General features: G+C 38.6%; 1 protein-coding gene across 3 annotated transcripts in view; it reads left to right on the top strand.

Annotated features, from left to right (window-relative positions):
• The window catches only part of CPNE4 (copine 4), a 253617-nt gene that overhangs the window by 129432 nt on the left and 98972 nt on the right, over window positions 1–25213 (top strand). For all 3 annotated transcript variants that reach the window (XM_068674544.1, XM_068674543.1, XM_068674542.1), the window contains exons 3-4: window positions 15195–15374; window positions 24863–24934. In XM_068674544.1, the coding sequence (XP_068530645.1) occupies window positions 15195–15374; window positions 24863–24934 (252 nt within the window). The remainder of the gene's footprint in view (window positions 1–15194; window positions 15375–24862; window positions 24935–25213) is intronic.

Raw genomic sequence — 25213 nt, 5'->3', positions numbered from 1 at the left:
TCTTAGGATATACGCAAGCTCCTGTTTTCCACTGTGTGGTTCAGCCAAGATTACTTTCATATTTGATCACTACAGGGAGAGATTTATTTATTTATTACTTTGTCAGTCTTTGGAAAGTGCTAAAGGTTCTGCTACACTGTACCTGAGAGTACATAATGCCAGTCTTAGTTAGATAGGTGGCAGCCTGGTAGAGCTTTTCACAAGAGCACATCTCAGTGAAGATGCGTAAGTGTATTGCTGTAACTCTCTTCTAAATGGGAGGAGAATGCAAGAATGTGTTTCCTCTTCTACCTTAAACCTTCAAAACAGTAACAATTTTCTTTAGTCGTCCAGGTCTAAAGATAAGCTTTCACCCAGCATTATTTACAGTTCTCATTTTCACTTCAAAAATGCCATGATGCACAGAGAAGATATTGAAAAGAAGGCTTGTCAATGGGAATTTTAGAAGAGATATGTTGAGAGCAGGTATTGAAATTGTTTTTGGATGGAAGCATTGGGTATGCTTTCTGAATATATCAATTGACAAACGGCATGACTAAAATACATTAGCATATTACTATGCAGAAGGGCCAGTTTAGAAAACATCTGTTTTATGCAAAAACCTTGAACGCATTTCACAATGCAGATACATAATAGCAGTGCTACTGATTTCCATTGTTTTCCATTTCCATTGTTTAGCAAGACATGAAAATGCATATTAGAGTTTTGTTGACTTCAAAATCACTGGCATCGTGCAAAGACCTCAGATACACCATGAGAGAGCTGAAATCCATTTAGAGCCTTGTTTTGCTTGTTGCAGGTTTAGTTTCCCTGAAAGGTGAAGCATGGAGAACCTTACTGCCAAATGTAGTATTTCTTTGTGATTCGAGTACAGCAGCCTCTTGGGACAATAAAATATTTGTTCATATTTAGTTGCATTTGACTTTTTTTTTTTTTTAAGTGGACAAAATGCAGGACATTTTAGCCAAAATATCTCTCAGTGATGTGTTCCATCCCAGAGGCAGCTCGCAGCATTTCATCAGTGTTGGCAAAATTATTTTTCTCCACCCTATGCGTAAAGCAAGGTGGCTCATGAATTACGTAGTGACTAATTAAAGAAGCTCCATCACCCTGGTCCCCTGAGGCAGGTGGCATTGCAGCTAGGGGAAGGGGAAGTGTGAGAGCTGTGGACAACCTTGGGATTTCCTTTTACAGGACTGTGTGCTCTGTATGCTATTAGCTCTTTGGCAGTAAGTTAAAACCATATAGTGCTGGGGCTGAACTGTCTCATTGTGGAATATACAGATCCAGCATCAGGAAATGGCTCTTCTTTGAAGTCGTCAGTGATCTTTTTCGTACCCTTTGTACTCGGTGTGTAAATCCCCAGCTCCCTTTCCCTTATTGTGTGCAGTAATGTAAGGGGATGAAGAAAGAAATTGGAAGGTATAATTTCACCTTGATTGAATATACCTTGTCTTAGGTTCATCTCTTCATGCTATTAGACCTGTATTTTCTTAAGCTTACCACCGAAATAAGAAAGGAAAGCCTTGAAGTGAGTTTTCTTTGAGCCATGGAATTATTACCACCTTTTCAGACTGAGTTAGTAAGTAAAGGTTTAATTAGCTTGTTGCTGGTCCGGGGCCTGATTTGCCTCTGTATGGCACATCTGAAGCCTTTTATAAAGCAGGAAGAAATAATAGTTCTGACTGACAGGATCTGAAGGACAATGAGATTAGTTAGGAAATAAAGGGAGAGCCTGCAGAGATGGGAAATTGTTTAATTATAATGACTTGGTAGTAAAATGAAGTTTGGGAAAAAAAAAATTGAGGAAGCACTGTAAAAACTGAATAATGTTAGAATCTTCTCTCTTGAATGAAAAATAATGAAAATACCCTCTGGAATGGAATGATGTATTTAATTAATTGATATAATTAGGGTGCTCTTGCAAATGCAGGCATAAGTGCTGAATTGTTTTTCTTCCTTTACATCCAATGAATTTTTGAAGACATTCAGTTATTTTCCTAAGAAATGACATAATTCTGTGTGTTTGTTGCCTTGTATCTGGTAAGGCACCTGATAAAGCAGAAAATCAGCTGCTGAAGAATCACAGACAAAGAAAACCTCCTTTCTGAGCTCAAAGCTCTGCTGTGCATAAAGGGAACTTCCTAATTTTTCTGTCCTTATCATCTCAAATAACATGGTGCTAAAACTTTTGAGGGACTTGTAGGATTTAGGCTTCCAACTGCCTTGCAAATTCCAACCCTAGAGTAATATAGTTATTAGCATAATATTGAATATGGGGTATGTATAACTTATACCAATAAACATGTATTTACAATATACAGAATATTATAGCAGGAAATACGAGTGGATACTTGGACTGCTTTTACTTAATGGTAGTACCTACAACACTAACACTTGTCATTTATGGTAAAATCCTGTGTTCAGTAGTTAAAAAGTCAAAGCATAGCATACCTGCTATTGCCGACAAGCATACAAAGGCTCGATTTGGTGTGCTCTGCTCATTTGTGCCTGTTTCACCACTATGCATATACCAACCAATTTTATAAATCCATCTCTGTGAACATAAAAGGGATTGACACGTATATGTGCTGTGTCTGTCTGGTGTATGTGGGCATGTCAGGCATATTGTTTGAGAGCAACTGAAAGACAAAATACTTTCCAAGAGGGCCTGCAGCCATTAGAGCAAGCAGCTACTTGCTGCTCAAAGTGGTTGTGTGAGGAAGTCAGATTTAGTAAAAGATGGTCCCTGTATGTAATAGGGCTCTGACTGCAGTCATTCTCAAGGAAGGGAAAATTGTGGTCATCTCAGGTTAAGCTTGTATATCTGCGGGTAGCATCAGGCTTGATTACAAGATTTGTTTTGTTGTGTTTTGTATTTTTTTAGAAATCTCTTTGAAATAGATATTCCTAAATAAATGCAGGAACCAGCACTCACTGAGATCCTTCAAGACTAGTGCAAACCCAACAGACCCTGAGTTGGGGATCTGATAGGATGCTCTCTGCAAAACTGTTATATAGCTCAGCTACACTTGCTCCCAGTTTCTCATCGGTTCGTTGCGTACTATTACATGCTAGAATATGTGCATATGGGTGTAATTGGGCTGAAAAACAAATAATGCCACATTCTATTACCCTGTTTGTTTGTTTTTTTTATGTGTGATAGCTCACAGAAAGGATTCCACTAATGTTCCTAGGTAACGGATCAGGCCTTTGGGCTGCTATAATTTCAGCAAATGGCAACCCCCTTGACAAGTTTTTTGTTTTTTAAGATGTGTGTGTAAAAGAAAAGAAAGGATGAGAGGTGCTTATCATGGACATGAGTCACAAGAAATCTGTTACTTTTCTTGGCAGCCACCCTAGCACATGGCCCAAATTTCGCAGTTATGTGGGAAGACAGGAGTCAGTTTAATAGACCTTTTAAATGATTACTTTTGGTATAGGAATTCAGGAAAGCTTCATAAAGCAGTAGTAGTAGTGCATTGCCTTCCTGCTGCTAATACCTCAATGATATAATTGATTTAGCAGTTGAATTGCCACATTAAAAGTTAATAAATCTTTAATTATGGGCACTTCATTAGCAAATGAATTTCTTAAACTAACAACTTGACTAGGCCTGTATCAATTGACATAATTCATTAACCCATATGAGAATCCATATTAGTTATGCTTAACTTACCTGAGCGTATGAGGCAGGAGATCTTTCTCAGTATAAATAAATTACCAAATCACTATTTATAGTCAGTTAATTAAAGAGCAAATTACTGAAGCAGTGTAGATTTCCTACTTGGTATAATGTTGTCCCACTGATACTCAGTGAGCAAAGGATCTTCCCATCGCTTTATTCTTCCCTGTCCTCAGTTACCTACAATTTCACGAGAAATGCTATGATGCCAGATTTCTCTCCCTCTGGCCAATTTTGGGCAGTCACATGCTCTTCTAAAGGCTTCTTTGCAGGCTTAATTGCTGCTCAACAGCAGCAAGCATCTGCATTTCTGTATGAAAGTGCTGGAGCTACAACACAGTTGTCCAAATTCTAGTAATTCTCTGGTCGTCCAAGACAGCAAGTGAAGAAGAAACATGTATTTAATTGCTGTGGAAACCATTTGCCTAGGGTGCAAGTACCTAAAGGTGGCAATACTGTAAATTAATTCTGGAACTCAGTTTTGGTATAATGAAGGGTGGAATTAGCAAATAAATACTTTGCATCCAGATTGGAGCATGCTTTAATTCATTTCTGTGTAGCCCAACGCTGCAGCAGAGTCTAGTTGTGACCCACTATTCTGGCAATGAACTGAGGACTCCTTAGCAATGGTATTTGGAAAAAAAAAAAGAAAAAAAAGAAAAAAAAGAAAAAAAAGAAAAAGAGAAAGAGACTTTCATATACCTGGCAGATTTTAATTCATATTCTCTGAACCAGTCTTGTTGCAGCATTTTTTGTTGCTGTCATTCAGGCAAGGACCTGCGTTGCATTGTGAATTGAAAAAAAAAAAAAAAAATCAAAATTTACTTTGAAACTAAAGAACTTAAAACTTAGCTGATCAGGAAACATTAAAATACCACCTCTATGGGGAAAAGCAGTTAAGTAATGCATACATTCCTTGATAAAAAAGCTGTCCCTTCTTGCACGAAAATAACCAACCAAACTTTGTATCTCCCTACCAGCACACTGAAAATGAGCAATCAGATAACAACGAAATTGAAGCTGTCAGTGAAGACCTGTATTCCCAGGGCTCACTTTCTAAGTGAGGGGAAACTGTGTGGAGAATATATGGCTGAAAATGAGCTTTCAAATGGCTGCATAATGCACTGACTTTCAGCCCCCTGTCAGGCACCGCACTGCCTGCTCGCATGCTATGGCTAATGGAAAGTGAAGCTAGATGGTATGATATATAAATATTTTTGTTGCCTCTTTGAAGAACTAGTCTTGTCCTCTACAAAAAGTCCATGTCCATCGGGACATGCAAATTGAAAGAAGATTGAATTGAAACACTAGACCTAAAAAGAAGGTTGGGTAATATTAAATGGCAATTTTCACAGCATTTGAACATCCAGGCTGTATGTGGAATATAATGTAAAGGAAGATTTAGCATCCAGGCTTCAGGGCTCAGCTTTGAGGTAGCATCCTAGAGCTTTGGATGAAAAACTTACTTTATTTTTATGCCAATGAAATTGCATTTGAGTGGGTCTCAGCACCTTATCCCATGAACCGATGCAGGTCATTACCCACTCAAGTTGATGTTTGCCAAGTGCTTGTTACATACACAGGGAGCACAGCACATGGGCATCTCCTGCCATCAGGACATCTCTGTGAGGTCCTTCTGCAGTGCTTGTGGTTGGGTCGGGATGTGTTGGCTACCTCAGAAGCAGCACTCTTTATTTCCAGAGTTTGGATAGCTGTCCATGTTATATGATTGTTACGGCTTTGGAGGCCTTACCAGAGTAAGATAAATGACAGAGTAAGATAAAGGGCTTTGATGTGAGTAATTCCATTTACTGTCTGAACCCTCTAGCAGGAGTAGCATAATCATTGCTTGTTTCAATTTAATGACTCTGCAAGAGGTAAACTGGTACAGGCGAGAACGCAGCTCTCTTACTGCTGCCAGCTCCAAGACACACCTCAGTCCATGGTCACGCTGGAAGGAATGGTCTTCATAATATTGTCTCCTGCAGCTGCTGGCCTTGTGCAAAGGCAGCCTCAGGGAGATGGCTGGACACCCCTACAGGGATGGGAGAGCCTGTGCCAGCAGGAGAGAGGAGGCAGTGGGGCTGGGAGCCCAGGGCTCAGAGGTGCCACTCGTTCCCTGTTAGAGAAGTACTGTCTGGCCTAGCTTCTGCTCCTGCTGCATGTGTCTGCTCTTACATTCTGCAACGAGTAGACTTTGTCCAGGTGACAGAAAGGTTTGGTTTTGATATAGATTTATATTTAAATCATAGAATCAATGACGTCTATATATTTATACCTCTGTCAAGACTGTGCACTGACATAAGCAAACTGGAAGCATTAAAAGTGTGGTATCAGTGGATGAAAACTCAAGCTGACCAGCTGGAGTCTCCATGGAGCTCCTCAATGTTTTTTTAAACTTTGACTTAAAGTCATGTACATCCATTTAAGATGGGTGTTAATACACAAAGGTAGCTCCTGAGCTGTAGTAATTTGCCGTATTTGGCAGACAGCATTAAAACCAGAGGGACAGTGGTAATTCACATTTAACAGAAGTCTGCCCAAAACATTTCTGGAGTGGAAAGAAATGATTTCAGAGATAGACAGGGAGGGTTCTTTGGGCAGCTTTGGGAAAATCACCTGTTACTGACACTGTGATCACAGCAGAGGGTCCTATATGAAAATGTCCCCACAGCAGATGAAGAGCATTAAAGTTCTGGTATAGCATTTATGCTAAGCAGTAGCTCTCTTTGGGGAGTGCCAGTTCCATCTCAACAGACCAATATTACACTATAAATTATTTTGTGTACCTCAAATTAAGTAAAATAACAATTGTTGTAAAAGTCAAGGCTTTAAAGCAACTAGTTGTTTGGAAATGTAAGCCTAAATTTTTGTATCTCCATGAGGGTATTTTGTTATCTCTGGCTGACAGCTTGTAGCTAATCATGAGGACAATTCATGGTTTAAGCAGTCATACTGCTTGCACAATCCCCTTACTTAAGCATGAAGCCTTACCAGGGCAATGGTAACAGGGTCTGAAAGACCAGAGATGCCTGAGCACCTGGGGGAAGCCACTCCTGGAGGCTTCAGCTTCTGCCTTGGCTCAAGGAAGGACGAAATCCTTATGCTGTTTTACAGGAAATTCACAGTCTCTTGAAGAATTTGCCGAAGTCTTTTCTGAATACCTGAAGTGACATTCTCTCTTCAGATTTGTTCTTCTGATCTCTATCAGGGCTCAGGATATTACACATAAAAATTCAGAATTACAGGTGTTCCCGTGTTAAATGCAACAAAATGTAAAAAGTCTTCTGGAAAAGCCAGTTATTACTATCTTGCTGAGTTATCACAGTCCTTTCAGTGTTCTGTCCACTTAATCATTGTTCATTGGAAAGACCTTAATTTACACTGAGTTAATGATATACTCTAAAGAGATACCGTGCTTTTCAGGTTCACTGAAATGTTCTTTAACTGGCTCTTCAAAACTGGCTGGAATATTCACAGTGCAGCAGCTAATGCAAGAAGTATTGTCCTTTGTAACCCAGGGTCAAGAGACAGAAAAAGCTTCATGTTTTACAGATTTTACATACTGAAAACGTTCTGCAATTAGGCTCAGAGAAGCTGCTGCACTTAAGTTTGTCCTCAGGTAAAAGTTCAGAGCTGGAATTCTCTGCTCTTCCATGTTTTTTGCCAAATCCTAATTTACAGGATGCAAATGAAAATTATGCAACACATGAAAACAGAACAAAGAGAGAAAACACACAGAAAAACTAATAGCCTAGTGGTTAAGGTGATCACCTGTGAAAGAAGGAGCAGAAGTTAGCACTTCTGGTCTGAATCAAACATAGCAGAGACCTTGGTCTGAATCTCTGATGTTGAGGAGAAGAAGGTGAGTTATTTTCAAAATTTCTGGGCCAAAGGTTCACCAAAACTATGTGGCTAGCAAACAAAGGCTTCAAAATTTTTGTTTAAACTAAGTTCATGCTCCAATGAAACTTTCACTGGAAAAGTGAAAGATGGTTACCAACTAATAATCTACATACTTACTGGTACACCGCAATTATGACTCATCCCCGCGTTAACCACATGTGCTTTGCATAGTTGATTACTGTGTGTATATGTTAGATACTTTTCATTTTAGTCCTAGGACAAATTAGCCTTCTAGTCCTTTTGTCTTACAAGGCAATCTTCTTAATATTTTAAGTTTTAAATATTTTAAACACTTTAACATTTTAATATTTTTCTTAAAATCAATACAATGTTAATTAACTTTAATGATAACGTTAATATTTAATATTTGTATATGGTGTTAAAAATACTTTTTTATTATTATTATTGCTTGGAAGAGTAATTTTTAAATATTGATGGTAGGAAATAGTGGGTCACAATCCACCCAGATTGTATCAGTCTAATCCAACTGAAGCTGTTGAAGAACTATGGCAGAACAGGAATCCCAGGACTGACAAATGCAGATGGAGTCCAATCAACAATGTTATCACGAAAGCAATCAACGATCCAGGGGGATTACATGAAAGTCTCCCAATGTAGCAACAATTTTAATTAGTTGGCTTTCATTGCACTCCATACGGTGACTAAAAATCATTGCTGTGGCCCAGACTTGGGATTTGTGACATTAGGATGAAAAGACTTTGGCATCCTTTAACTCCCTAAACTCAAATTAGGTATGTACAGCCTTCAGAGTAGGTGTGAATATTCATGAATGTATTAGGTGAGTGCTAGCTTTTTATCTCCTATATCAGATTTTCTGAAGAACAAAGAGACAATTGTACGTTCCAGTCTTCATGCAACCTAGAAAGCTCAGACATACCAAGGAGATCAATGATAATTCCTAGAAAGTGGGCTTTTGTAGCCTATCCGGAGATCTCTTTTATTCCAGAAAATTGGAGATTCCCTTGGCCCAAGGGCTCCCAACCAGTTTAGGTCCTGCTTTTTTCATACTGGGTAGCATCACTCCCACCCTTCTTGAAATTTTCTCTGTGTTCAGCTCTTGAAAATCATTAACTGGTTGTTAGCACTGCACATTCCCCATTGTTTTACAGGTTTTATAGACTTCAGAGTTTGAGGTTGCTCAGCTGAGATTCTGAAATCTATACTGGCTTGTAGTCTTCTAGGGATCAGTATGGATCCAGTAGTGCAATATTGCATGCCTTCTAGGCTATTGTAGTTATTATTTTGTTTCTGGGTGGATGAGAAAAAATGTATGCAAGCAGTTGTAAACAATGACATTTTTTGTTTCAAAGCTATGATTTTATAAAGCAAGCTCCATCCAGGAATTTCTCGAAGAATTTGTACATAATATACATTATTAATTATCTCAGTTTCCTGGTTAAGAACAACAAAAAGTAACAGAGAAAGATAAGGAATTAAGCAGAGGGCAGTTATTGGTTGTGAACAAAGAAATGGGCTTCCTTAACAAAGAACTTTCCAAATAAGAAACAATGCTGCTTCTCTGCTGTCATCTCAGGGACTGGAGCCCCATGAGGCCTGGGCTGTTCCTATGTCTTAATTTTTCCAGTACTTGCCAGCAGGCCTTCCTGGTGATGACTGGGAGGTTTACAAGCTGTCTAGTATTTATATCACATAAATAAAATAAAATACTTGCAGATAATTTCCAGACCATTCATGTTAAATGCTTCTCTTCCAGCCAATCTGTGGCCAAAAACATTTTGCCAATGTTTCAGGATTTTCCTTAGCTTTGAGCTCCATCACCTAAAAAGAGTTAAAGGTCTGCTGGCTTCTTTTCACTGTTTTCAAACATCAATTAAATTGAAAACAAGGGCTATAAATTATAGTGACCTTTGGGATGACTTTTTGTTTGTGGAATAGAGATGTGATGGTGCGAAAGTGATGTTAATAATAATAAAAAATATTAATAACATCCTCAGGAGCTGCCAAGCAAAGTGTAAATTGCTTTCTGCTTGATATCAAATTTTCATGTAAGGTACTGTATCATGGAAATTTTCAGTCTTCTTAAAATTCAGATGACCTAAAAATAATGCTAGCCCTTCACCTCTGTACATTTTGTCATCTCAGCTGACAAATGTGATTTTTCAGGATTTAATCAGCATTTTATAATGGCTTCTACTGAAAATACAGCCTCTTGTTTTTCCCTTGTTGGTCTATAAAATGTGTGGGGAATGGTAAATTTATTTTTTTGGTATAAGAACTTGTGGAAATAACAGCCACAAAGAGTGTGCTTTGGCTAAACAGCTGCCCCCACACTCTAGTGGACTTTACATGTTTATGGTTTTCGACTCTTTTTTTTTTTTTTTAAATTAAGAAATAACACCAAAGGAAACACAGGACCAGAATAAATTTTAAGATCATGGTTCTGTAGACCAAAGATTTTTGCTATAGCCAGTAACAACATGGCTATAGCATTCCCATGCTTTTCCATGAGCGATCAAAATTTCACAGTCTCCTTTTGATGAGAATAGGATGAATTCTGCACAGCCCGTTGACTCTTGACTGCTCAAAGTTGATCCCTCAAAGATATCAAGTAACAGCTACCTAAAATTTGGGGAGGGGTTCCTAGTTATGTGTTTACAAGAAATAACTGGTATCTATTTGTTCTCCACTCTGTCTGTCCAGGATGAGTGAGTCCTCCACAGAGCTGGCCTGTGCTAAATGCTCACACAGAGCCTTAAGCCACAGAGCTTCAGGTCCTAGATAACTCTCCATTTCCCTGGTTCCCAATGGCACAATAGGAAAGCTGTGTTTGCGACCATTTTAAAGCCTTAGATACTAGGTGAACTTCACCAGAGTGAACTTCTGCCTGATCCTTGTTCATCCTTGTGTATATAACAGCTTATACTTCATCTAATTTTGATAGAAAAAGAAAAAAAAAAATCCCCGCAGGCTGGCTTTTTCTCCTTCACTTCAGTTTTCAACCGAAGGTAGAAAATGGAGAGGAGATCCGTCCTCAGCCTGTGCTTTAACCACGGTGCTGCTTCCATCAGGAAAATTACAGCAAGGATGAAGATTTTTTCCTCATTGAAGTTACCAAGTTGACCACAGTTTTACAGAGCTCCCTGCTTTCCTGTAGCTCACAGAGGAAAAGTTGCAAACAGCATGAGAAGCCTGAAATTTATTATTTGTTCATCCGTCCTTTGAGTTTTCTTTAATTTGATGTTGTCTGACTGTAGAGGCAGTTCTGTAGTTCTTCAGCTGTGATGGTGGGTAGATGGGAAACCAGGCAAACACTTCTGTCCATCCACAGCAAATAACACTGAGAAGAAGCTTTCAGACCTAGCTTCCAGCTTCCTCTGGATTTGATGGGAGGATTCAGAAGGCCCAAAGCAAAGCCTGGTGAGGTAAATAAGATTAACCTGAAGAAACAGAGGAGAAATAGGAAGGTTAGGGATGCCTGTTTGATTCTGTTGGCTGCAATGCCTGCAATAACCTAATCAAACCTCCAAAGTTTGGGGTAGGAAAAAGTCTTCTGGTCCTAGAAGTCCTTTTCAATATTTTAGTTCGTTCTACTGAGATGGAGCTTTATGCTGTGGAGGCCTACTTTGGTGTTTGTATGTCATTCACAGTTCCCTAAGGGGAAGCTCACAGGGTGGCTGCATCCAGATGGGCCTGCCAAGTAATCCTAGCTACTCAGCAGGGTGCCGCCTTCTGTGGAGTGACAAGGGCCTAAAGAGATGAAGAGGGAAAGCAGCGTGAGTCCATCCCGGGAGGGGGAAGATGCAAGTCCTTTTTTCTGTATAAATTGTCCTTGAAGGGAATGTGCTGCTAAAGCCGTACCACGAAGCAGATGTTCAGATCCTGGTGGCAGCTGAAGCACTGCTCTTTTTAAGGTCAGTTTTAGCTGATGACACAGCTCAAAGGTGCATGTGGCTGTCCATTCTTTCTTCTGAAAAATCATCCTGCTTTAATGAATGGGAGAAATTCCCTGTTCCAGCAAAGTCCAGAAATAGCAGATGGCTCAAACGTCAGGTGTCAACAAATCCGAAAGCTGTGGGCATGACCCTTGCCTGTGTCCTGAGAAATCCACCTGCCCTCAGGATTAGGTTGCCCTAGAGTTCGGTGTTCTCTGTAACAGGAGAAAAAGTTTAAGTGCTGCTTGTTTGTAGCATCCTATTGTTAGACTTAAAAGCTCTCTTTAACAAAAGTAATGGAAATTTAATATGGTTGCTGGTGTTCATCATTCTGTTTTGGCATGCAGGCGATGTCTTGTCAGCTGCTGGTTGATGTCTTGTCAGCTGGACTTGTGCTCAGGGTTAGCATACCTCTCTGAAGCGTATCTCCAGATTTCACTTTAAGTGAATTTACTGAGTTTCTGTGCTCACCCTTTGCTTTTCCAGCATGAATCATACCAGCTGGCTGCTGGTGCTCAGCCCTGCAGCACAGTAGTCAAAGCGAGGGAATGGAGCCGGACTTCCTGTGCTAAGGACTGTGTTAGACTTTCTAGGCAAAGCACAGAGTAACTGAAATACTGCTGACAAAGCAGACTGGGAACAGGGCAGACTAATAGGGCTTAATGCTATTGTACGCCGCTTGCTGCTGAGAGGAGCATGAAGTTTTCTATCACTGTGGAGCTGTTGGCATTGCTTCTTTCGATATAGATTTTTCTCACGTAATCCAATGCTATGACATGCTGGCTTGATGTATCATCTCGATAATGTGGGAAGACTGGGGAAACTCAGTGGAATGGCTTTATTTCAGTACAGTGTCTGTCAAGGGAAGGCTGTCAGTCAGTCACAGGCTGGAAAAAGCAAGCAGTGTCCTACTGCTGTGCGAGACTGAAATTCTTAATGTCACTGTGTCCAGACCCGTGCCTCCATTTTCAGGCACTTCACTCCATTGAGCAGTCACAGATTTAACCTGTGCTGAGCATAAGTATAAATCTGCATTTCACAGTGGAGTTTCCCCATATCACAGCAGCAGCGTGCCAGAGATGAGGAGAAACAATGACAGAAAAACTTCAGTTGCTGCCTGAGGAGAGCTGCCATACCAGTTAAACACTTTAAATGATTTGGTTGCCATTAATTTAGCATTTTATAGGCCTACAAGGAATGAATTTAGGCGATTACAGTGGTTATAAAGAAAAGTTTAAAATAGATCATTTAAATGTTTTAATTATGGGATCTCTTGCTTCAGTGTTTCATGAAATAACTGAATGGATCAAATCCCTTTCCACTTAGAAGAGATCTCAGGAGATCCCATTCAACTGACTGGACACCTGGAGTAGTGAATATTTCATGTTGTATCAGTTAGAGAGAATTCAAGCCACTTTAATACCAAGTAGAGATTCAAATATTTTTTGAAATAGTCGTAGCCCCTGAAGTAAGGTATCTCAAATCCTTTCACACTTATATTATTCTTATTATGCTTTGCATTGTTGTTATCAGAACCATCATTTTTGCCTAGTCTAAGCAAAGAGATTAAGAATTGAGTTTGTAAGTGAGGCTGCTGTCCTTTATGTGATGGTTTTGTCATAGTCAGAGCACAGTGACATAGCTGTGTGAGAAGACAGCACTGGTAGCACTGGTTTGCATCCGTTTGATGACTAGTAGCACCTGTTTGATGATTAACTAAAGGATTTCAGTGGTTAGAGCTGTCAATCTGACACCTTTCATGAGCACTAAAATAAATCTCTGCTACCAGGAACTGATGATTTTTTTCCCACTTTTGATTTACTTGACTCTTTGTGTCCTTGCCGATAACTACTAGCAAGGCTAATGTGTTATAAACTCTGGAAAGTGAAGCAAGTGGCTGTCATTTTTTGCACAACAGATGTTCCTGATCAGGAATCAGACAAAGGATCTCATCACTCTTCCACTGAGCAATTTAATTTGTCTCTTCCATGGCACACGAACCACCTCCTGTCTTGAGACTGATGTGCCCAAGTCCTCCTTCATTTTAGGATCAGTTCTTTTAATCTTACAGAATTATCAGGGTTTTGTTTTTGTTTTGTACCAAAGCAAAGAGACTGAGAAAAAGGAAATTGCTTCATTGCTTTCTCTGTCACCAGTCATGCATCATAATGAAAAGTAGCAAAGCCCTACTTCAAAAATAGGAAACCCAAGTACTGCATTTTAAGAGAACTGGAAAACACTCAGTGAGCACTTTTTTTTTAGGAATTAAAAATGCAGACTCATTGGTGTTTCTTCAGCAGTTCTAAGGCTTGGAGGTAGCAGTAAGAAGCATATAATGCATCAGATTCCTGTAATACTACTTGGCGAGGTGGAAAAATTGATATATTTTTATGAAAAGTTGTTTCCTATCTATCCAGTTCTCTACTCCTTAGTCATGTAAGTTGTCCAAAATGAGTAATTTCTTGGGGTTTTGCTTGCTTTTTCACTTAGTTTGATAAAACTGCATCACTCTGCTGCTCTTCTGTAGTGATGGATTGGTACTGCTGGAGATGTAAATTCTGTAGTTATTCTATAGTTAATTTCACAGTTATTATCCCTAGATAATCACAGGGCAAGTTATCCCATACCACTCTGCCACTGTTGTTTGCAATGACAATTTAGGGGAAACTCAGACCATATTTTTCATAGAGGGAGAGGAAATTTCTCATTGTCTCCCATGATCTCTCTGCTAAATCTAAGCACAGAAATATTGCTGTGATCAGGAGGCTCTTTGTGTATATATGCTGAGTTAAAAATTGCTTAGCATTAGGGAAGGAGCTAAAGGTTGTTATTACCTGTGTTAAGTAAAATTAATGGCATCTAAAGATATGAATATATGCTCCAAAGTGATCAAATTATAACCAGGTAGAGAAGATTTGGCCGTCCAATGATAGACTAGCAGACTATATGTGGCAAGTCATCTCCAAGCCAAGGTGAGGTATGCTGGCTTCAGTTGTCTTAGTTGTGCTAAAAACATGTCTTGGATCAATTATTGTGATTGAACTGAAAGGGGATAGCTTGCTGAGGCATAACTTTATCATATTTGACTGTTTGCTCACAGACTTCTCGTTTGTTTTTAAATGATTCTAATAAGAAAATAAGACCAACTTGGTGAAGTAACAAGTCTTGTAGGGATTTAGTTCAAACTTACATGCATCCTTATAGCATTTATAACATTTTTCTCTTTTTTTTTTCCTGACAGGCCAAATTCATTCTTAGTGTAGTTCTGTTGATCACAATTGAATTGTTTTATAGATGGTTTTATGTAAATATTTACGCAGCCAGCACAAGACAGTTGCTTTGCTTGTGTTCAGCAACTGGCTCTGCCTTCTGTCTGATCTCATATACCCACCTGGGGCAGTCATTGTTCACCCTGCAAAGGAGGCTGCACGCTGTGCCCTGTGTTCCTACCAAGCCCTTCCAAAGATATGCTACAAGGGAGAGGCAAGGGAAGCTGGCCTTGCCTCCTACACACAGCCAGCCCTACATGAAAAAGGCAGCTGTGGCTGCCCAGAGAAATGGTAGTGCCTGTGGTCACGGTCACAGCTGTCAATCCTGATAACTGAACAAAACTGCGTTTGAAGGACTCATTATAGTCCATCACTGCTAGAACGAGAAGCCACTCATACGACCTCTTTTCCATTTGGCAGGTTGACAGGACAGAAGTGATTCGAACCTGTATAAATCCCGTCTTCTCCAAGCTGTTCACAGTGGACTTCTATTTTGAAGAGGTGCAGCGGTTGAGGTTTGAAGTCCACGACATTAGCAGCAATCACAATGGGCTGAAGGAGGCAGATTTTCTTGGTGGCATGGAGTGCACTCTTGGACAAGTAGGTATCACTGCTGTTTTTTTCTCTTGTCACTAATCTTTTCAATGTATATGAAGTATGTCATTTGGTTAAATGACTGATGGGTGAGATTTGTCATTCATGACAAAATTCTTAATCAGTGCTTTGAACAGGATAATTAAGAATTTCTGCTGGTTTGATTTACTGCTGTGTAGTGGAGCTTCAAGTCAGCCAGTTCTGTAGGAAACAGCATGAGCAATTGGCCTTGCACAGTAAAAGCACAAGCTCATTATGTCAGTGCTAATAGATAGGCTGATCCCAGTGTTACATGGGATTTAAAGCAAGTTCCAAGTCCAAGGTTTGCTTACAAATACACTTTATTCACATAGAGTAGTGCTTGTTGAAGTGGCAAATAGAGAGATAGAGTTGGATTCATTTCCCTGACTCTCAGTCATCCAAAAGTTAGATGTCTAGACTAAGTTACTCTTCTGATTTCCATCTTCAGTTCAATGGAGAGAAACAGTTCCAGTGGTTGATTCATTCCACCTGAGACACCCATCATAGGTTAGGATAAATTGCCTTCATGAGATACCTGTCTTTCTCCATTGCTTACCAAGAGAGTCTAGACATCTCGTTTAGGGTTCATGCCTAACTTTTTTGGTGACTAAATTTAAGGGTGATATAGATGGTGATCCACAGGATCAATATCTAGAGGTTGTTGGAGCCAGGGCTGCAGCACATTCTTATATTGATGACTGATAGCGTGCTACAGCATCCCAGGAATCACAGAGTTTATTTCTACCTGGCAGGCTTTTTGTTGTGTAGGGCCTTATAACACAGATCTCCATTCTGTCCATAATAGTAATGCTGAGGCAGGTGGTCTCAGTTTCATTCAGCTGAGTGTAAGCTGGATTTCCAGTCTGTGGTCTGGTGTAGATTGGGTGGTGAGATCAAGCAGTGCTTTTGCTTAGATTATTTTTTGCAGTGTTTCCGTGTTTCCACATAAACTTCTGCACAGTGTTACTCACAATGGAAGATGCTGCAAAGATTTGTTTCTTATTTCTCACCTGTTGTTCCTTCAGCACCCACTGCACATTAATCCCTTTGTTTCTCTTATTGCTGTTATTCAAGAATGGTCAAAGCCATTTGGATCAAACAAGCTGAAAGAGAAGTCTACTCAGTGAGAGAATTAATAAGAAATATATTTATACTTACTAACTTGAAAGCTTAACATGAAAGTATTGGTAGTTAGTAAAGTCTGTTCTTTTTTGACAGACTTGTGGGTATTTTGTGGCCTTAATCAATGAAAATAAACTGTTCCTATAATGCCAAGGAGAACGAGAAAGAAAAAGTTATTACAATGTTTTTCTCTCCTAATTGACTTGAAAACGAGGGGAAAAAATGTCGTTGCTGCTGCCTGTAGCATAAACATGTCTTTATAATGATTTGATCTCTATAAATAGCACACAGCTGGGTTGGTTGCAGTGTAATTTTAATGGTAACCAAGAAAAAATAATAACAGTGTGAAATCTGTTCACAGTAACATAGCCTTGAGGGTTCTGATCCCATGCTTAGATTTTTTGCTATTTTATTTATTTATTTATTTTTATTATTCCACTTTCTAGTTTGTTTGTTTAAACTTTATATAGTTTCTAAACTGATTTTAAACCCCAAGTTGTTAGTGCTGGGATTGTCATCAAAGCAAAGCCATTATGAGGAGTTCAAATTGCAAATCTTACAGCACAGGCTATATATATGGAGCTCAAACTCAGATTTAGCTGTTTGTTTTAATTACTGCATTTTTTTATGATGGTAATAGAGACTTGGCTTTTCCTGAGCTAATTTTGACGTGAATTTGTTGCTCTACATTAATTTAATGGCTGAATAAAATGCTGTGATTTTGTGATTTTGGCGTGCCTGTGCGTTCCTGCCTGTCAAATCACTTTCCCATTGCAAATAGGTCTTATCTGTGACATCCAGACAGGCTGTAGATTTTAGGCATAGTCTGAAGGACTGATTCCCTGCCTGCACCCCATGAATGTGCCAACTTCTTTTGCTCTGTTCTAGGTAATAGCTGATCTATAAGAGATTCACTGTTACCTGGATTCTCCATCAGGTTCTGCATCTGATCTACCTGTTGGTAGATCATCATTTAAGTGTATAGTAAACATACATTTTTACCCACATTATGTAATACTCCTACCTTAAAGAAAATTATCAGAGTAATACATAGTGGGAAAGGCAGGAGAATGGTTATGCAGTAGGCTGACAGAGACTTTGTCGTTCTTTAGGAATACCAGTCTGGGTACATCCAGCCTAATTAGTACAAGTCAATTGGAAATTTGGGATCTTGGATGAGAAAGACAGAGAAATGCAGTCCTTCAGAAAGTGTTATTATAAATTGTCTTCTCCCAAATGCTGTAATGAATATGTGTCCCAAGAGAGTAGTAAAAGCTGTAGCCTGTTAAGTCCTGAACATACACTGTTGATGGATACCCTGCTGGATATTCAGCAACATATTTTTCTACCATTCCTGCTGGGACAAGCCAATTTTGTGCCTCTGCTGGTAAATAGTGTGGTTAACAGCATCCTGGCATTCAGTCAGTTATACCTGGATGTGAAGAAGAGATATGTCAACAGGCATTCCATATGCTGCAGTATTTATACGCAGTACAGCAACTAGTCATGGATAGTTGCCTGCTGAATGTAAATAACAAAAACTCAGTGCACTAAATAAATACATTTCCTTAAAGTGATTTGTTTTTTCATCATGATGCTCAAGAGTTCTCCTTTCATATAAAACCAGTAGCAGATTCTCTCTTGAATATTTGGGGGGGAGGTTTAATGATTTTTTTTTTTTTTTTTGCTGTTGTTTTAAGTACTAAAAATCTGTTCCTTTCACTCCTTTTACATTCAATTTTACCAGCATCTTCAGAGTGTCCTGGTAATGTGCTAAACTGCAGAGTGCTAGCAAATATGTTCTGTGCAAAAGTTAGTTGCCAATTGGTATGCTAATAAGTTCAAGAAAGCCCTAAAATATTAGAGAAGGTACTAAACTTGAAAGTTCAAACAAATTTTTCTCAGTTAGTAGCATCATCTTAAAATGTGATCTAGTTTTATAGTAGTTTATAAAATGCAGTTTGTTAAGGAACTTTACATCGACAAGTACTATACTCTAACCAATTAAGTGTTCCACGCTGTATTATTTATTACTTGAATAAAGTAAAATTGCTAAATAGTAGGTTAAGATGCATAACAGCTTTTTTAAAAAAATATGGTTAATATTTTTCATGTTGCAGTTCATTTCTAAGTAACTGTATAAAAATATCTAGTATCTATCAATACCACTTTTTAGCAGTTAATGAAGCAGCACAGTCCTATGACATATAGAATCATATACTTAAGCAAAGATACTTTGTGGTGTTGTGCTTGTAACCCAACAAAGATTGCTCTGAATTTGAAGCATATCTATGAAATTCTGGAAGGGTTTTGCTGCACGTGACAGCTCTCTTCCCTTGGAGCAGGAGTGTTGGGATAGAGCACTCTGCAACCACTGCAACCTAAGTGCCTTGGGATGCTCCATCAGGTTCTGCATCTGACTTCTTAGTCTTCTGGCTCTTCAAGTCTAGCTCTTCAAAGTAGTTACTGTGCTTTGCATAGACATTGGTAAGTACAGGTACCAGTGTCTTGGTGATAAGTAGTGAAATCATGATCAGTAATATTTTAACAGCTATTTTGGGACATCACTTTATAGATGTTACCTCTTGTTTAATTTACATAGGTGTTAAAATACTGTTACAGTCCGTAACTCCGTTGTTCAACTAGTAGCACCTGTACAGAAATAAGCAGATGAACTTCTTGGCCTCTCAAAACCTTTTCAAGTATAGTTTAGAGATTTCATATTTTTCATATATGCATATCTGTACAGATTATATTGAAAACCTTTTTGGTAATGATCATTGCTGTTTCTTGTGTGGTTTTAATACTATATGTCATTAACAGATTATGCACTTGAAAATGCTTACTACTTCAGTTTCAACCAATGCAAATCCCTTTGCTCTTGAATTAGAGAAAAGCTAAGAGAGCCATGATTGCACCTGAATTAATTAAATTGAAATTGTCTGTATGAGAATATTTGTTTAATAATCGCTCTACTGCTTCTGTGGTGCAAAAGACATACAACCAGTTATTTCAAGGTATTTGAATTCCTAAATCTCATTAGATGTCTGTATGCCTCCTTAGGTATCTAAATACCCTTAAATACTTGGCCTTTGATCTCCTCCAAATGAAGTTGCTCAATTCATTAGTGGGATGAATAATGTACTTTATTAGATATGAATGTCATTTTCTAGCAGGGCTGACTCAGAGCACAAGGAAGTTGTTCACGCAGTACACTTCCTAACTTTACCTAACCATTTAAACACCTTAGTTATCCCCAGGAAACTCTTGGGTTTGCCATTGCAGAGTTATCTCTGAAGCTGTAGGATTTTTCAGTTCTACATTAATCTTGCCAGTCAAAGTTAATGGAATTACTTGTACAGTTTGTACTGCTTTGTTTTTACATACTTTATCTTTTTGTATGAATTACTGTAGCAGTCTTTAGAAAACTAATTTAAAATTTATTTTGCTATTATTATGAGTTATAATAATAACTAATCATAAATGGGTTGCATACACTACATATTAATTAAATTCGAAGACGTTTTGTGCTATTGATAAGCTATTTCCTGTGATAGCATTATTGTCTCTTGTGATATGGATATCTTTGTTCTGCATGTTTTGATTGACTATTTTCAGGCACAGATCTTTAACAGGACCAGGGAGAGGTGTAATTCAAATGTAAAAAAGCTGTGAGCTGATCAGTACTACAGGGAACAAAGCAAATCTTGAAGAGAGATGAGTATGGTACAGCAAGTATTATATGTACAGAAGGGATGATTACAGCAATAAAATTGGCTCTACCAGGAAAAAAGAAAGAAAAGTGTTAGCAGTTATAGAGAATGAAATTTTCTTCATTATGGACACACATCTGAACTTCTCTTGCAGGGTTTTCTTGGTATCTGTGAACTCATTCCCAAAACCTTTTCTTCATGAGAACAGAGTTAAGGCCACTGGCACCTACCTGCTGTCTGGTCTCTCTTCGTGTTAAAATGTAGTATATTTGCTGTGTCTTTGTCACCATTCATAAAAAGTATTTGGTGGGTTCAAAAGTGGCTGGGGAATAAGATGTGCTATACACCGCTGATGTTAGTGCTTTGGTGCTTTTATCCAAAATGTTGCAGCTGTTTGTACTTCTTAAATAAAAAAAGCAAGGCACCTTTCATATTTTTTAAATTGGAGATAGGATCAAAGAGCAACATGGGAATTCAGTTTTAATCACAGCAATCTCTTAAGATCTGTCGCTAGCCTATTTGCATTTGGATGTAGTAAGGAGTAAGGCAAATTTATATCATCTTCGGGGGAATTTCTTGCCTCTGTCTTACCCAGAGCTGATATCCCTTGGCAGCACAGACCAGAAATCTGGTTGAGATGACGTTCATAGGAGGTAAATAGGAATCACTTCGTGTGCATGCCCCCCTCTATCAAACAGAGCAGCTGCTTTTACATTCTGTTCCTATTCCTGCCTCTTGCAAATGTATTAAGTATGATACATATTATTAGACATGTGGCTGTCTTAGACCAGGACCATGTAGTATTTTATATGTGGCTGTCACCACAAATAACCTTAACTTCACCTCTTAATTCTCTCGTTGCTTCACCTCTTAAATCTCTGAGGTTTCTACATCCATTTGTTCGCTGATAGGTCATGCTTCTAATAAAATGTTCATGAAAAAAGCATGTTCTGGAAACGTAATGAGGTCTACTAGGTCGTAGGTGGATTCTAATATCTGAATTTTTGAAAGAACAGGGGCATTTACATCCTGCACTTTTTCACATCAGGTTGCATAAGCTTGTCTCTGAAAGTGAAGTTTAAAATTGGAAGTTTTTGAAGTAGAAGTCAAACCAAGACTCCTGATTGTTAATTATAAGCCAATTTGCAAGTTCAGGCATCTCTTTACCCCTAAACTTAGGCAAATGTTTTCTAGGCCCATGAGTTACTGCTGTCTAGGACTCATTTTCTGGCAATCAGATCAGCTGATACTTGTTATGATGATGTTTAGGAGATGATTTACACTGATACATAAACAATAAATTTGTTACATAATTGATGGCAGCATCTGGAGAAGTGGCTCTTTTCACCAGTGAGATGCTTTTTGTATGCTGCATGAATGAAAAGGGCAATTTCCTGCTAGAGAATACTGATTTCTTATCAGTTATCACAATGATAGTCTGCTGATCCTAGATCACTAATGACAGTTTGAGGCAATGATCTTGGCACATTATTGCCAGATGGAAGATTCATTTTGCTGGCCATATAATTAACAACTGGTAAGTGTTTGCACACAAATGCACATATTTACATATGTGGGGCCCTCACTGTGTCATAACAATGCTAATGGCTTAGAGATCTAGTTTTATTAATGTGATCCAGTAATGGGAACATCAGAATAAATTACGTTCTCTCTGGAGCTGTGAGCTGTCTGTCATCTGCATGGGAGCTCCCAAGCTTTAGGTTTTTGTCTGCCCAATGCCACTTGAAAGCTACAAAATTTTCCAAAGCAGCAAAAGGAGCTGTAGGGATTTGAGTCATTCATGAGGAAAAGTCCTGCTGTCTTTAAAGGAGGCTAGCTGAAGGACAGTTTCCCTTCCAAGTTCTGCATGATACTGGGGATACATATATTTAACATATCTGAAGAGGTTTGTGGTACACAACACCCACAGCTTTCTGTGGAAGAGCTTAATGTATTTTACAGTGTTGTCTGTAAGTCTTGGGGAAAAGCAGAGAAGTCATAGAGATGTATCGTCCTGCTCCCCAGATGCCATAATTCAGTGTCAGATACAGAACCCACAATTTAATAATGTATTAAGAACAACCTATCATAATTATGTATCACCTTTCATCTGAGAATCTCAAACAAGATTGTGTAACATGCTTCTCACAGTTCATAGGAATGCAACAATTTTTATTTGAACCTCTTTAGCTGGCAAGAAAAGAGAGCTGTGAGTTAAGGGGTTGCAGTGAACAAGATCCTACGAAACAAGGAGATCTGAATTCTGAAATTCCTGGTCTTCTTCCATGCTCTCTGAGCTGCATTGCTTACAGCTCCAGACCGGTATTTTTGGTGAAATCCTTAATTTTGGAAATGTGAATAAGGTAATGGCAGCAGTTGGCTTACGGAAGGCAGTCCAAAAAGAAGGAGTGCAAATTATCCATTTAAGTAATCACCAGATGCAAAATTGCAGGGTTAGAAACAGCTGGCAAAGAAAAATCTGAAATGATCATAAATATAAATAGCATCAGTGTCATGGTGATCAGAAAAAAGTCAAATGTAATTCGAGAGCATATGAGTACAAGACTTGTTGCTTGCAAGACATTAGAAGCTTCTCTTGCATAAGGAGGATCTGAAGTATTATGTCCAATTTTGAGCATTGTTCTAAGAGTAGGATATGGACGAGTTGGTGAGGGCTCAGCAGAGAGTGTTGATAATGGTTTGATGTTCTCCAAAATCTGGTCAAAAAGGAAAAATAGGACATACTTCAGTTCTTGGAAAGACTGTAGAGATATGATGTTAGCCTTCAGATAAAAGATTGCCTGAAAGAGAAAGGGAAAACAATTCTTAGTTATTCATGGCCCATTAGACAGAAATAATGGGCTAAGAATCAGGATAGTTCTTAGGCAAATATATTTATGATGAGGATAACAAGTAGTGTAATAAGTTGCTGGAGGAGACCATTTCTCTGCCTCTGGGTATCTGAGACACATCTGTCAGGTGTAGGTGAGCCAGTGGTAGCTGGTCCTGCATTAGGACTGGGGAGCTGGGTGAAGGGATTCTGAAGGTCCTGTCCAGCCCTGTGGTAACACCCATGTCTCACATTTAAAACTCTTTTAAGGCTTGCTTCTGCCCTGCTACCTCCATCATGACAGTAGCTGAGTAGAATCGGAGGTGTTATTTCCATGTTTCTGTTCAATTCAGAAAATTGATGAATCCCCGTGGTGATGTTAGGCCAAAATTTACGTCCTATTTGGTTCTATCTCACAGCACCTTTTTTGGCTGACTGTGATTTTGCATTACTCACCCTGTTTTGATTCTGTCTGCTTCTTACTGATTTGGCTTATTGCTGAAATGTGTGTAATGCCCAGGACTCTCTCAAAGTGCCTGGGGCTGTTCTTTTTCCCTTGATGTCTGCCTCTTTCTTACAATGAGTATTTCTGTATATTTTCCCAAAGATCTCTATTTGTGATTCATTTTATTTGAAGTGTTATGGATTAGCCATCCAGGTGAAGAAACAACCTTCATAGGGCTGGTTGAAAGAACTTCCTAGGGCAGAAACAACCTTTTGCTCAGTGTCTGCACAGCACATGGCAGGCATAGTGCCATCCTGTCCCAATTTTGTTACATTAAAAATAATATTAATTGACTCCTAAGGTGTGTATAGAATTACCTCTATCTCTGGCTGCATTTTGAAGTTTTCCAGTGGAAGAAAGAGAGAGAGAAAGAGAGGAGAAAAAAAAAAGAGAGAGAGAAAGAAAAAGAAAAGGGAAACATTTTAAGACAGCATTAACTTTATAGAGAGGGAGAAAGGAGAAACCTAACATTACTGGATGATCAACTGTAGCTTACCAATTATGCATTGCTCTAAGTTTTTTTCCTTTTCTATTATTTTTACTGGTCTACTTTAAAATGTTACAAGATTGTTATGAAAATGTAATGGTTATTGGGATAGGAAACAATATGTTTTGTCAGTGTCACTTTAGTAATATTTATTTGAAGTATATTTGTAAATCAGTGAATGGACAAGTTCATTTACAGTGCTGAGTTCCAAGGGAGGTCTGGTACCTGGGCAGCAAAAGAGACAACTTTGGAAATAAAAACTGTGGGGCAGGGTGCTTGCTGCTGTCCTGAGTTTGGAGTGCTTGATGTCTTGAAATAAAATAGTGTCCTCTTGGAAATGGTTGTCAATTTCCTGCAAAGATAAATGTAGGGTGTTTTTGTTTTGTTTTGGTTTGGTTTTTGTTTTGTTTTGTTTTGTTTGGCGAGTCTGATATATTTATTGTATACATCTGCCCCCTTGTTGGCACCTAAGTTCATTTAGAACTTGCTAACGTCCTGTTACCTCCATCCTGAAAGTAGTTGAAGAAAATCTGACATTGAGTTTTCCACAATTACTCAGTTAACTGTGTTCTTCCCATTCTGCTTGATCCTGTCGGGGTGCTTTGTCCTTCCATTGCATCCTGTCTGCAAAACTCCTGGAGAAACTTTCTTCTCAGCAGTAGTCTTACTGTGCTAGGAGTCTGACTGTGGATTAAGGCACTACCTTGATATAGAAAGAAACAGAAAAACAACTTAAAATTAAAATCATAATTATGTTTACTACATATGTGTTTACTACAGATTCTAATTTTTTCCCTTTCTTTTTTTTTTTTTCAGATTGTTTCTCAGAGGAAACTCTCCAAGTCCCTTCTCAAACATGGGAATACAGCAGGGAAGTCATCTATAACAGTAAGCCACTCTTAAATGCACTTCTATTTTTCTGTTATTTAAAGACATGTAATGTGACTAAATCTCCCTAAAAGCACCCTGCTAAGTCACCAGAGAAACTCTTGCTTGAGAAATGCATTTAAATTGTTAATTTAACAGATTCATTTTACTGTTTCTGACAAATGTTTCGTGTAAGGAAATTGCAACAAATAATGTATGATTTGAAAGAAAAAAAAGTCATAACATTTACTACTACTGCTACTACTTTTAAGGTACTTTGGTGACAGCACAGAAGTTGTA

This window comes from Anas acuta, chromosome 2 (assembly GCF_963932015.1).
Source record: "Anas acuta chromosome 2, bAnaAcu1.1, whole genome shotgun sequence".
NCBI lineage: Eukaryota > Metazoa > Chordata > Aves > Anseriformes > Anatidae > Anas > Anas acuta.
Note: the sequence above shows the minus strand (reverse complement) of the source record. Positions and strands in the feature narration are given on the sequence as shown.